Raw genomic sequence first — 13,801 nt, forward strand, 5'->3', positions numbered from 1 at the left:
GAATGAATTTACAGAAAGTGCATTGTGAAGTCAGTCTTCTCCAGCTACTCCCTCTCGTGGCCTCATGTTAATATCTAGTAGGACAGACATAGACAGGGCTTGTCTGCTCATCAAAAGGCACTGGCTTCTATTGGCTGCTGAGAGCAGCAGTTATCCCTTTTCATTGCTCTCTGCTTTAGGAAAGATTTGCATGATCAGAGAGCAGCGTGTCAGCTGCTGTAGCTAGCTTTTCTGAGCTCCTACAGGAACAGCGGAATCTCACAGGACTAACATTGGGAAGCCTATCAACTGAAGCCTAGAGTGCCGGTCACTCATTTCTAAGAAATTAGGCTTCTTTATGCATTTTAAAACAATTTTATTTTTTAGTAGCATTAGCAGCCAAAGTCCAATACAAAAAGATAAAGAGAAATAAGGCTGGAGTTGACATAGGGAGCCCGTGCTGGGTCAATTAGTGAAAAGAACGACCTATCAAAGCATTTACCCTACAGAACAAATGGACTTGTGTTAATAGTCACACAAGAGGGGAGCATGGACCAGTATCTTCGCAGACTCAAGCAGGAACTGGTAAGAATTATTTTAGAGTCAAACTCAACTGTCACATATTTTTCTATATTTTTATTTATTTTTTTTATTATTTTTTTCAACATGTAATTTTTTTTTTTTTAACTCTTCAAATTTTTTATTGAATTTTTAACAGTATTACAAACAGCATTACAATATGCAAGAGCGAAGAAATATTACTGGTAATTTTAACACTCAATTTATGTAGAGCTTTACATATATTGTACATTCACATCAGTCGCATCGGTCCCTGACCTCAAAGAGCTTGCAATCTATGGTCTCTACTCCACATGTATACATACACGGACCAATTTAGACTAGAGCACATTAACTTGCCTTGGGATTGAAAACCGGAGTACCCAAACGTATCATCAAAATATGCAAATGTATCCGAAGAACTTGAATATGTAATGTAACTAATAGAGGTTAAACATTAGGGGTTTATAAAGACCACAAAAAGTCGTGTCAGTGATCAGCAAAGCAATCAGATTTGGGCAGTTTGGTTGAAACATACAGCTGTTTAAGAAAAAATAATATTTTAAAAAAGGAATTCCAAGTCATTTTTAAAGAGCACTTCCATGGGTAATAGGAATTTGAACATGGACTGGTCATTCCTTATCTCAGCACTCACCAATATAAACAATGATTTAATTCATGTACTAGAGCTTATCAGATATACAAAAGATTGGCAAGAAACAAGGCATGGAATCAAACCATGACATAAACAGTTATGGCAAGATATACTGATGGCAAGATATTGTGTGTATATAGTCCTTGCCCTTTTTATAACAGTTTAGGAATTCTTATACCAGACAATAATAACTTCCGTCACAAACAGCTATTGTCGTGATGTAATATGTGTCTTACTGACTGGTTTTGAACACTTTAATCTCATTTGTAGAGTTTAGAACATGTAGAATTAAATATCCTGCATATTAGAGTATCCTGTGATCATAATGGTGTTGAGGAGCTAACAGCAATTCTCTGTCTATCCTACTGCTGATAAAATGGCATGCATTAAACAGAAGTGTATGGAAAGGTATTGTTTTTGTTTTGGATAGGGATAGACCCTTTGTCAGGTTTGTATTGCTGTCTGTCCATTCTTAGGAAGATTCATTCCTCTATTTGTCCTGCTGAGTGTCACTTTATAATACACATTGTGTATTTATAAAAACTTTGCAGAGCTATTCATCCTGAGAAACTTCACATACATATGTGTTACATACATGTGTCACATACATATGTGTTACAAAATGTTATTAGGTTATTTACTCTCTAGGTCGAATGTGATTTATTCATACATGATAGATGGAAATACCACATTATCGTCTGTAGATGTAGCTAATGCTCATAGGAAATAAACTTTGTATTTGCTATAGCTGTCAGTTTTATTTAGCGGCCATAATGCCATATATTCCCGAACCATTCTTATTTAATTATTCTTTTTTTTTTTCTCAATAAATGTTTATTGAAAAGTAGAATGAAAACATACAGGGTATATTATGGTATAAATAAAAAAAAAAAAGGAGAAATTAAAAATAATGAAATTTGAAGTGTGTAATGACGTATACATTAATACATATAATGTTATAAAGTTGTCATATATGAATGCAATGCTTTACAACATGAAGCAGATACCATAGTAAAAGATGTAATTTTACATGGTTGTGTTGTGTTCTCTCAGGCATGGCATATCTCATGTATTTATTCTGTATGGATTATGTACCACTCCTTTAAGTAACACCATGTTTGTATTATGTATCGCTACAACGTAATGGAGGAGCCATTATCTGTATGGCCATAACAAGTTACAATATCCTGTACAAAAGTATGAGTATAAATATTGGATATAAATGATATCAATTTTTCAATAAAATATTTTAGAATAACAATATTGAATATTCATATATACAACCTACTGTTACCTATAAAGTCCCACATGATACCTAGGGGGTTTTCTTTCAAAACATATCTCATTTATTTATTCTAACCATTTTTTTGAATGAATAAAATTCACTCTGTCGAGGGAATAGACTGGAAATATTTGATTGTGAATGTTGAGAATGCTGTTTTACAGAACACGCTCTGCAATTTTTTTTTTAAATACACCCCAAAGAGATGAAGGAAAATGTGGGGACACCTGTTTTTTGACAATTCTCTAAGACAGGAGTTCTGTTCATTTTGGAAAGATTTCCTCTCATTTCCTGTTGTGAAGGCAAATCTCCCCAACAGGCAACTGGAGCAAAATGGCCTAGTATAATTTTTGTAGTTTATCCAAAATCAACAAATATGACACTACATACATTTTAATAGTGTTTTTTTTTTTTAATGTAAATACAATCAACTTATAAAACTATAGGCAAAAGTTTTTTTTTTTTTTAATTTTGGATCGAGCAAGGGAGGTATATAACTCCTGTTGGTTTATTTTTTGCCATCTGCATCCCATTGGGGAGATTTACTTTAATTTCCTGTCCCATAGCCAAAACAGGAAGTGGGAGGAAATCCATACAAATTAAGGGAATCTCTTGGGGACCCCCAGGTCACCAGAACTAGTGTCAACATTGAAAGATTTCCCCTCTATTACTTTTCTGGCAACAACTCAAAGTTTGGGGTTTCTTTAACTTTCACTTAAAATGATAATGGTAAACAGGACAAATATAGAGGGTGAAGCTCTCTAATGGAAAGACAGGCAGCAATAAAAACAGACAGCGGTTCTAATCTCCTTCCACTCTACCCAAAACTAAAGAAAAGGTTTTGCCTTTAGTTATACTTTAACAAATCGGTTTCAGTGGAGAGGCAATAGTACAGTGTTGAATAGCAGAAAGAATCGTTGTAGAATAATTGGGCTTTTTAGCCCTGAGAGAGGGGAAATCAATCCATTTTTGATGGAGGAAATTCAAATTGCCATCTATTGCATTCTCAGATTCTCAAGGAGTTACATTCAAGTGGTGCTAGGGCTTCAGGGCTTAATAATACTGTGTAGTAAAGGGAAAGCTCATTGGTAGCTTACATGCAAGGCTTCCATCCAATGGGTACCCAGGAACCTCACTTAACATTTGAACCTAAAAATGGTGCACCAAACCGAAAGAATCCTAAACAGCAGGGGCGTAACTACTGGGGTTGCAGGGGTTGCAATTGCAACCGGGCCCCATGCTCCAGGGGGCCTGTGCAGCTCCCCTGTACACCTGGATAGGAGGGGCGGTGGGGGAAAATTGAGGAGATTGGTTCCTCTGTATGCTGCCCCCGCCACTCCTCCTATCCAGTTCACTTGTGTTCTGCTTTCTCTGGGCCCCTGTGTGCTCCCCTGGTCCCCCCCTACTGTGCAACCCCCCCCCCCCCACTGTGCTCCCTTCCCTCTCCTGTCGGCTGCTGCAGAGAATGTGTCACAATAGAGAACCAGGAAGGGGTCAGTAAATATGTAATTTACCTGCTCCTTCCTTTTCTGAATGGACAGAATCATAGTCAGTGACATTATAAAAAAGTAAAATAAAATGAGAAAAAATAATACAATTAAAATACCATAAAAAAAAAACTACTGACACCAGTGGGTGAGCTTCCAGGATCGCAAAGGTCACACTTGCGACCGGGCCCTGGCATTCCATCACCGTGGGGAGGCCCCAAGATGGCAGGAAGGGGGCCCACTGCAGAACTTGTGAAAGGGTCCCGCTGTGGGACCGTAATAAAGTGCCCCGCAATGAGAGTAAAGGGCCCCAGGATCAGTGGGAAGAGCCCCAGACTTGAAGGGAAGGGCCCCGCCCCGGGGTCCGGGGGGCCCTTCATGGTTTCTTGCACCAGGGCCCTGAAAGTTCTACTTACGCCTTTGCTAAACAGCTTTAATAATTCATAAGTTGGCTTTTTTGTGAATCAATAAAGCTGTTTTGGACTCCTTTATAAATTCAATTTGGCACTCCTTTATTTGGTTCAAGCCTTGAGGGCTATTGTATTCTGACAGCTGTGGCACCCACGGTCCTGGCACTGCCGAACAGTGATTGCATCTGTTAGAACACAGTCACTTTTTGGATGATAATTTTCCACTTGGCTCAGATGATTTTTAAACCAACTTATTTTAAAGCCACATAGTGCTTGCAGGACAACCCATGGCCTAAATTTTGGCCAAGCCAGCTGAAATGTAAGCAATCTATAGAAGCTTTGAGAGAATGAGCATGAAGATCTTGGATCATCATAATCACGTAAGGGCAACCTAAGAGACCTGGGGGAAAAATTCTACTTCATCTAATTAGTGCAATGCTGTATGTCCCAACACCCCTTTCTTTGTTTTCTAGATTTCCCTGAAGGCTTTCTACAAAATACTTTTATTGTGTAGCAGCCATTGAGACCCATCGCTCACAGAATACATACATTATACAGAGAGGGAATGTTCAAAGTGCTTGTTATCCCCATCACATGTTTAATTTTATGACTGTTTCCCAGCACTATAAAACTAATAATAATAATAATAATAATACTTTTATAATAAATTGTTTGGTTACAAAGCTCTATACTTGTGAGCTTTATCTTTAAAGTGGCCATTTATGTCAGGTTAATGGGCAAACAATTGCAGAGAAAGATAAACCAGCGCAGGAAAGTCTTGGACTCACATTAAATAAAATAAAAAATAACAAACTCTGCTAGTATACATAAGTTAAAAGCAGAAAGTTAGCCTAGTTTCACCCTAACAGTCAGCAGACAACAAAGAGATTGTGGGAAAGGAATTGTGGTGTCTATGTTTAGATTCTTTCAAGTCTACGTGCACCTGTTCTGATGGGTGGTGGATGAGAATGTTCTTTACAATTGAGACAGCTAAACACATGGACAGAACATTCCATGTCTTTTGTGATGGAACAGAACAACTGCTATAGCAGGACATTCCTACATCACTTTCACATAAAGCACCAGATGTATCGAATGAATTTTAAAGTGTTTGTAAAACCTGGCAATGAACTTTTCCTATTTGCTCAATTTTAGGCTGCTAAATCCTAGACTTATTGTAAAAGAAGAATACAGGAAGAAAAATTGAGTTTCCCCTTGGTTCCAGTCTGATCTAAAGATTGCATGTTAAATATAATATAGCAGGGTTCAGTAGCTTAGGAGGGAAGAGTGATAAATAATGATGTCGAATTTTGACTAAAACACCCACATTGGAAATAAAAGCAATAAATAATACATTTGGATGTTGGACTTCGTAAAGTAGAACTGAAGGTAAAACTTTTTTCATTTTTGGATAGAGTAAAGGCCTGTACACACGATAAGAAATTCGGAAAAGAAAGTTCGTCCGACGACCGATCTGCCGATTTTCGGTTTGTTAGTATGGTGCTTTCGACAGCCGACTCCGCATTTTCGGCTGACAAAATCCTGATGTGCATGCTATAAAATTTTTGTTGTCCGTAATACAACGTCCGATTTTCGTCTCATTAGTACAGATTTCGACGGAAAAAAATCTTAAGAGCAACACTAGGCATGCTCAGAGACGAAAGAACACATACAAAGCAATCCAACACATGACATCACTTCTGAAGTAGAATTCTGTCGTACGGGAAAATTCGTATGAAAAAAACCTCTTCACTTTCCACATCAGACTAGCATGCCACAAAAAACAGACGACAGATCTTCCGATAATCTGATCGTGTTTACGGGGCTTTAGGGAGAGTTATGTCAGATTTTTGCCATCTGGCATCTGTGTCCCATTAGGGAGATTTCCCTTCACTTCCTGTTTCATAGGAAGTGAAAGGTAATCCCTCTAAAATGAGGGAAATTCCTGGTAGTCACCATGGTCACCAGAAAAAAGTTTCCCTCTATTCCTATTCAGGTGACCAGTCAAAGTCTGATATTTTTTTTCATTTTCTGTGACAATAGGACAAATAAAGAGGTTGAATCTTCCTAAAAGGGAGGCAGACAGCAATAAAAAAAAAAAAAAAACCTGACGTTTTTATTCTCTTTCCACTCAAGTTTTGCCTAACTGCTTCCCACCTGCCATATTGTAAAATGAAGGTCAGACGGCACCGCTCTTGTTCTATGAGGACGCCATATGACGTCCTCTTATTTTTGGCACACAGTGCGGCGTTCTGTGTTCATCAATCACGGTAAAGGGCTGATGACATAAGCTCTTTACCATGTGATCAGCTGTGTCCAATCACAGCTGATCACATGGAAACAAATCCTGGTTATAGGCATTTCCTTTACTCAGCGCTGTCAGTGTCTGAGGAAAGGAAAGCCGATAACCAGCTTTCCAGTGGTGACAGAGGCATTTACACTGATAATCAGTGCAGCATATCAGTGGCCATCTGTTCTGAATATCAATGCCCATCAATGCAGCCTATCAGTGCCCATCAGTGCAGCCTCATCAGCGCACATCAGTGAAGAATAAAACGTATTTATTTGCAAAATTGTACAACAGAAACTAAGGAAAAGGTTTTTTTTTCTTTTTCCAAAATTTTCTTTCTTTCTTCCTCTGCATATTACTGAGAAGTAATCAGAGGCGGGCAAGGACAGAAAGAGCAGTGGTGAAGTATGCAGTGGCAGCTTTGTTGGCTGGCAGAAAAGTTCAATGTTTGGGTGTTAGGGTGCAGTGACTGGGGTACTGATGGCGGGAAGGTTCAGAAGTGCAGTGGTAGGGGTTCTGGGGGGCAGGGAGATGCAATGTCAATGTGAAGAGTCCCAGGGGCACTGTATTCTTAAAAGCCTCAAATGTTGACTACTTGTAAGCCTGCGGGGAGGCTTCTGTGGTAGTGCCAACTACATCATCCACTGATGAAGGTATAAGATAAGTTTGTAAATGGATAGAAAATTGGCTAAAAGATAGAATTCAGAGAGTAGTGGTTAATGATTCTTGCTCTGAATGGTCTAAGGTTATCAGTGGTGTAACCCGAGGTTCAGTGTTGGGACCCTTACTTTTTAATATCTTTATAAATGATTTTATAAATTTTATAAATTTATTTTATAAATGGGATTAAAAGTACAATTTCAGTCTTTGCAGGTAACAGCAGTGGAATAACCTCTTTACAGGATGTCTCCAACATACAAGCTGGCCTCAATGCACTTTTTCATTCGGCAACTATATGCCAAATGAGTTTTAATGTTGATAAATGTAAAGTTTTGCACTTGGGGGCTAAGAATATGCATGTGTTATCCATACCAGGGGGAGTAGAACTGGGGGAATCCATAGCGGAGAAGGATCTGGGTGTTCTGGTAGATCATAAGCTTAATAATAGCATGCAATGCCAAGCTGCGGTTTCCAAAGCAAGCAAAGTCCTTTCTTGTATTAAAAGAGGCATGGACTCCAGAAAGAGAGATATAATTTTGCCCCTGTACAAATCATTAGTAAGACCTCATCTGGAATATGCAGTTCAGTTTTGGCCACCAGTTCTTAAAAAGGATATCGGGAAACTAGAGACAGTGCAGAGAAGGGCAGCCAAACTGATAAGAGGCATGGAAGAGCTATGAGAAAAGATTAGAGGAACTGAATTTATTCTCTCTTGAGAAGAGGAGAATAAGAGAGGATATAATCAACATGTATAAATACATAAGGGATCCATATAGTGAACTTGATGTTGAGTTATTCACTTTAAGGTAAACACAGAGGCCAAGGGGGCACTCTTTACGCCTAGAGAAAAAAGATTTTGTCTCCAAATATGGAAAGGTTTCTTCACCATAAGAGCTATAAAAATGTGGAATAGACTCCCTCCAGAGGTGGTTCTGGCTAGCTCACTAGATTGCTTTAAAAAATTCCTGGATTCTTTCCTGGGTGTACATAATATAAATTGGTTCTAATATTATTAGGTAAAGTTGATCCAGGGAATATCCGATTGCCTCTCGGGAGATCCGGAAGGAATTTTTTTCCCTGGCTGTAGCAAATTGTATCATGCTTTGCTGGGGTTTTTTCGCCTTCTACTGGATCAACTGCAGGTATAGGATTGTGAATATGGGATTGTATGGTTGGGTTTTCTTTACTGTTTTTTTTTTTTTTTTTTTATTGATTGAGCCAGATGGACTTGTGTCTTTTTTCAACCAGACTAACTATGTAACTAAGTGCAAGGGTGTTTAGATACCACAGGGAGGGGTGTCAATAGGATTCAATTATTTGAAAGTATAGTTAGTCTCAGCTACATACAGTATACAGTATTGTGTTCTGAAAGTGGGATAGGAACTTTCCTTTTACTCCCGGCATAAAATTAAGTTGGACTGACTTCAGCCTTTCACAGGGAGCTTTGCCTTCTATGAATACATTCAAAGTTTCCTTTGATAAGCTAAGTCAAAGATTGTGACGTCATCCAACCGTCTCTCCACCTCAGCCCATGGGTTAATGAATGAGCAAATGAAGCAGAGGTATAAAGGGAAGTCAAATGGACTAAAAAGGGAGACCATGCTATCAAACATATTTTCAGACCAGCTTAGTTAACATGGGGATTGAGTGGTAAAAAGGAGCTAAAGTGACTGAATTGTATCATTGGTGGGGTCACACGTGCAAAGTGTAACTAAACCCAGACTTTTTTTTGTTTTGGATAAATTAGTGAGGGATTAGAAAGCCTCATAGGATTTTATTGAATTGTGTGTCCCATTTTGGGAGATTTACCTTGGCAACGGTGCTGGAAATGAGGAAAAAAAACGAACTTTTGGGTTGTCAGCAGGACAAGGCTAGATGGAAACTTTTAAAATGGGGACACCTGACAAATATCTACAAAGAGGATATTTCACTTAGTAGATGTTTTCTTACTTCTTATTGTATCTACAAGACAATAAGGCTGGGTTCACCCTAACTGTGGCCGTAATTTACAGCAGGGTGTCTGGTGCGTCCTTGTTCTCTGTTTCAAGTGGGAATCAGGTCCGAATTTTTGACTGAATTCGGACCTGAAATGGACCAGAATATGCACAGGACCCTTTTCCAGTGCGTACCGCGGCCGCCCCAGAGGTGTGTAAGCTCAGAGCAGGTCACACTCTCCTTGTCATGTGAATTGGTAGCGGGGAAACCCACATCCAATTTGTAAAAGTATGAACTCAGCCTAAATGAAAGGAAATCATCCTAGAGCGACACTCCATAAAAAATGTTTTAGTTTTAAATACACTAAAGCCCCGTACACACGCAGCGATTGTTGGCTGACCGATCGGCCGTCTTTTGTCCAGTGTTGTTGTGTCGGTTGAAATGTGCTCTAGACTGCACACGAATTTAGTCGGCCAACAGCAACCAACTGCAGAAGTGATGTCATGTTCTGGTCTACCTTTCGTTTGTTTTTTCTTCACTGAGCATGCCCAGTCTTGATCATCTGATTTTTGTCGGCCGAAATCTGTACTGACTGAGGAACAATCAGCCGTTCTGCTGACGGCCAACAAAAATTTTATAGCCTGCACACCAGATTTTGTTTGGCCGAAAAGTCGCAGTTGGTTGTCGGAAGCATCATACTAACAAGCCAATAATCGGCCGATCGGGCGGCGGCCGAAAATTCACGGCCAACAATCGGTACGTGTGTACAGGCCTTTAAATTGCACCCTTCCTTCCTTGGAATCAAGAGTTGAATTAGCTCTGCTTTATGATTTCATGCTGTTAAAGAATGGGCTAATTAGTTTGAAAGCTGAGTTACTGTATTTCTAACTGTATCTAAGGGACCTTACACTTTTGTTCTCTTTTTTTTTTTTATGTGTTTGACATGTCAGTCTTTTGGATTTTAACATTTTATTTGACTTACAATATTCCTATAAAAATTGTACTCTCTGTAGTATCAAGTATTTGGTACTGTATATTGAGAAATCTGTAAGAGTGTACATATACTACATATATATATATATATATATATATATATATATATATACACACACAGTAGCAGAGAATATCAAATGTAACTGTTGAAATTGCCTTTAACAACTGCAAGTCTTAGCTGCACATCTACTCAGAAATGGGATGATGAACACGTTCTGACATGCCCTGCAGAGTCACAGCAGTGGAGCTGTGTGCAGGATTTACATACGGTCTGAAGGGCTTAATTAACCTCCTCCAAGTTTATTCATTTGCATAACTATATTTTCTGGGGAGGAGATAACATGCTGGATCACCACAAGTGCCAAAGATGTTAAACCAGCACTGTGTTCATTTTCTGGTGAAAACGTTAAGATAATCAATGAAAGCAAATATTGCCATTCATCTTTCACTTAAATAATATAATAACTGCACATTTGTATAATATTTAGAATTCACCTGTAAGAACAGAACTATGGGAGATAACATAATTCACATGGTGTTTAAAGGTACAGGATCCAATCTGTCCCAGGGCTGTCATCATGATATTGACTTATCTACAGAGTAAAGCAGGCCATAGACGATTCGAATTTCGTACGATTTATCGTTCGATAAACGAAAGCGTCACTCGTGCACATCATCGAGTGTACCATCAATGTGAGCCGAAAATCGTACGACAAAACACTATTTTTTGTGCCTTTTAACCACATCTCTACCGGACAAACTCCCTACTGTTCTGTGTTTTGTTAGGCGAAATCATACAACTCCCCCACTAATGATACGAAATTTGGCCGATTTTCGCAAAAAAACCCAACATGTTGGATATGTGAATTTTTGCTGTCGTACGAAAATCGAACGTTTTACATACCACACTAACGATACGAAAATCGTTCGATAACACTGCCATTTACGATTTTCGTACGAAATTCGAATCGTCTATGGCCTGCTTTAGTCAAGTCAAAGACCTTATTGGCTGAATGAGAGAAGTCAAAAGAGCATGGATGGAGGAATCTACACTGCTGGCTGTTGCATTCAGACAATCACAGCCAGTGGCTGCCTAACTACGTGAACTGCATCTGCCAATTTTCCCACTTTGATTTTAACATGGACTTTGGTTGAGCTGGGTGGTGCTGACAGGGTCGCCACCAGCTCAAATGTCAGCTAATTCAGCAGAATTTGACCCAAATTTGAGCCATGTATGGTCAGTTTTAGGCTTCACTGGCTACAAAATTGTTCCAGGTCATGGACTCTCAAGGCATTGAAGTCAGGATCGGCTCTAGAACCTTTAACCTTTGAATGATATGTACTTGGATTTTGTGCATAGCGTTTTTAATTATTATTTATTATGCTTAGAACCAAAACAAATTAGAGAATGAAAATAAGCAGTTGCAAAGAAGAAGTCACATGGCTCTTAGCAGAATTACCATACAGAACACATAAAATCAGAGAGTGTATAGTGCTTTGTGAACAGGAATATTGGAAAGGGGGCCATATTAGCCCCTCTTTCTTATGGGATGTTGGAAGGGAGAGTTATTTAATTAAAGATGGATGTCAGCTATAGGAATTAGTTTAAAGAAGGCTAAGGGTGAGGTATGGTGTCCTTTTGACCTATATGTTGTTTTCCCTCAGCGCTTCCCGCCCTGGGTTTCCCGCCGGGACGAGTAGCCAGGCAGATTAGTAGGGTATCCAGGCAGTTTAGTCTCCCCTTGGATAAACTAGCGAATAAGCCCCTGTCTCCGCCCGCTCTCTTCAACCTATGGGGAGTAAGTTACCTCAGGAACAGGTCAATATAAGCAGCTCCCCGATCCCCCTGGGCTCAATCTTCTTCAGAATCCCATCACCTGTGTTCCCCTCCCTCCCTCCCTTTGGTTTGTCGCGGCTTAAAATATCAAACTGGTTGGGTCACCTCTGTACCCCAGAGGGGGACGTGTTGTTGTATCATTATGTTATCTTATATATGTTGGATGTTTGATCAATCTGTGATTATTTATTATAAAGTTACAACCCGAGTTGTTAATGACTGGGTTGTCTGTTTGTTATGTTGGAAAAAATAAACATGGATGTAATATATTGGTTACCAGTTAATAAACAAGCCGCGGCCTTATTTTACCACAATATGTGTCCGAGTGCCTTTCTTAATGTATTAACCATTTAATGGCTAGTATGGTCAGTGGTATTGGGTTCTGTTATGTTGTTTTATTTACTTAAAGGTATCAAGATCAAAATCCACTCCTTCCTATCATCCCATAGGTATGATCAGGGTTTTGACAGGAGACTTGAGGGTGTGGGTGAAACAATAGGGGGACAGGTACCTAAGATGATTGTGTGGATGAAGGAGAGGTGCCAGAGAATACAGTGTGGACAGTAGGAAGAAAGGTGTCACAGAATGCAATGTCGACAGTAGAAGGAAAGGTTCCTGAGGATGCAGTGTGGACAGTAGAAGGAAAGGTTCCACAGAATGCAGTGTAGGCAGTAGGTTGAGAGGTGCCACAGAATGCATTGTGTACAGTAGAAGGAAAGGTTCCTGAAAATGCAGTGTGGACAGTAGGAGGAGGGCTGCCTGAAAATGCAGTATGGACAGTAGAAGGAAAGGTGCCACAGAATGCAGTGTAGGCAGACGGTGGAGAGGTGCCACAAAATGCAGTGTGGACAGTAGGAGGAGAAGTGCCAGAGAATGCAGTGTGGACAGTAGGAGGAAAATTGCCAGAGAATGCAGTGTTGACAGTAGGAGGAGAAGTGCCAAAGAATGTAGTGTGGACAGTAGGAGGAGAATTGCCAGAGAATGTAGTGTGGACAGTAGGAGGAGAAGTGCCAGAGAATGTAGTGTGGACAGTAGGAGGAGAATTGCCAGAGAATGTAGTGTGGACAGTAGGAGGAGAAGTGCCAGAGAATGCAGTGTGGACAGTAGGAGGAGAAGTGCCAGAGAATGTAGTGTGGACAGTAGGAGGAGAATTGCCAGAGAATGTAGTGTGGACAGTAGGAGGAGAAGTGCCAGAGAATGCAGTGTGTGGACAGTAGGAGGAGAAGTGCCAGAGAATGCTTCGCGAACAGTAGGAGTAAAGGTGCCAGAGAATGCAGTGTGGACTCTAGGAGGAGAGGTGTCAGAGAGAATGCAGTGTAAACAGTAGAAATAGTGGTGCCTAAGAATGCAATGTGGACAGTAGAAGGAAAGGTTCCAGAAAATGCAGAGTGGACAGTAGGAGGAAAGCTGCAACAGAATGCGGTATGGACAGTTGGAGGAGAGATGCCAGAGAATGCAGTGTGGACAGTAGGAGTAGAGGTGCCACAGAATGCAGTGTGGACAGTTGGGGTGAGATAACTGAGAATGCAGTGTGGACAGTAGGAGTAGAGGTGCCACAGAATGCAGTGGGGACAGCTGGGGGAGAGATGCCTGAGAATGCAATGTGAACAGTAGGAGTGTTGCCTGAGAATTTATTGTGCACAGTAGAATGAAAGGTCCCAAAGAATGCAGTGGGGACAGAAGGAAGATAAGTGCCTGAGAATGCAGTGTGGAAC

At 40.0% G+C, this 13,801-nt stretch overlaps 1 protein-coding gene across 1 annotated transcript in view; it reads left to right on the forward strand.

Annotated features, from left to right (window-relative positions):
* The first annotated feature begins 375 nt into the window (after nt 1–375).
* INKA2 (inka box actin regulator 2) overlaps nt 376–13,801 on the forward strand; it is a 57,941-nt gene continuing 44,515 nt past the window's right edge. The window contains exon 1 of the mRNA XM_082247428.1: nt 376–564. Within this exon, the coding sequence (XP_082103554.1) occupies nt 529–564 (36 nt within the window). The 5' untranslated portion in view covers nt 376–528. The remainder of the gene's footprint in view (nt 565–13,801) is intronic.

This window comes from Pelophylax lessonae (assembly GCF_965119305.1).
Source record: "Pelophylax lessonae genome assembly, chromosome: 2".
Taxonomy (NCBI): domain Eukaryota; kingdom Metazoa; phylum Chordata; class Amphibia; order Anura; family Ranidae; genus Pelophylax; species Pelophylax lessonae.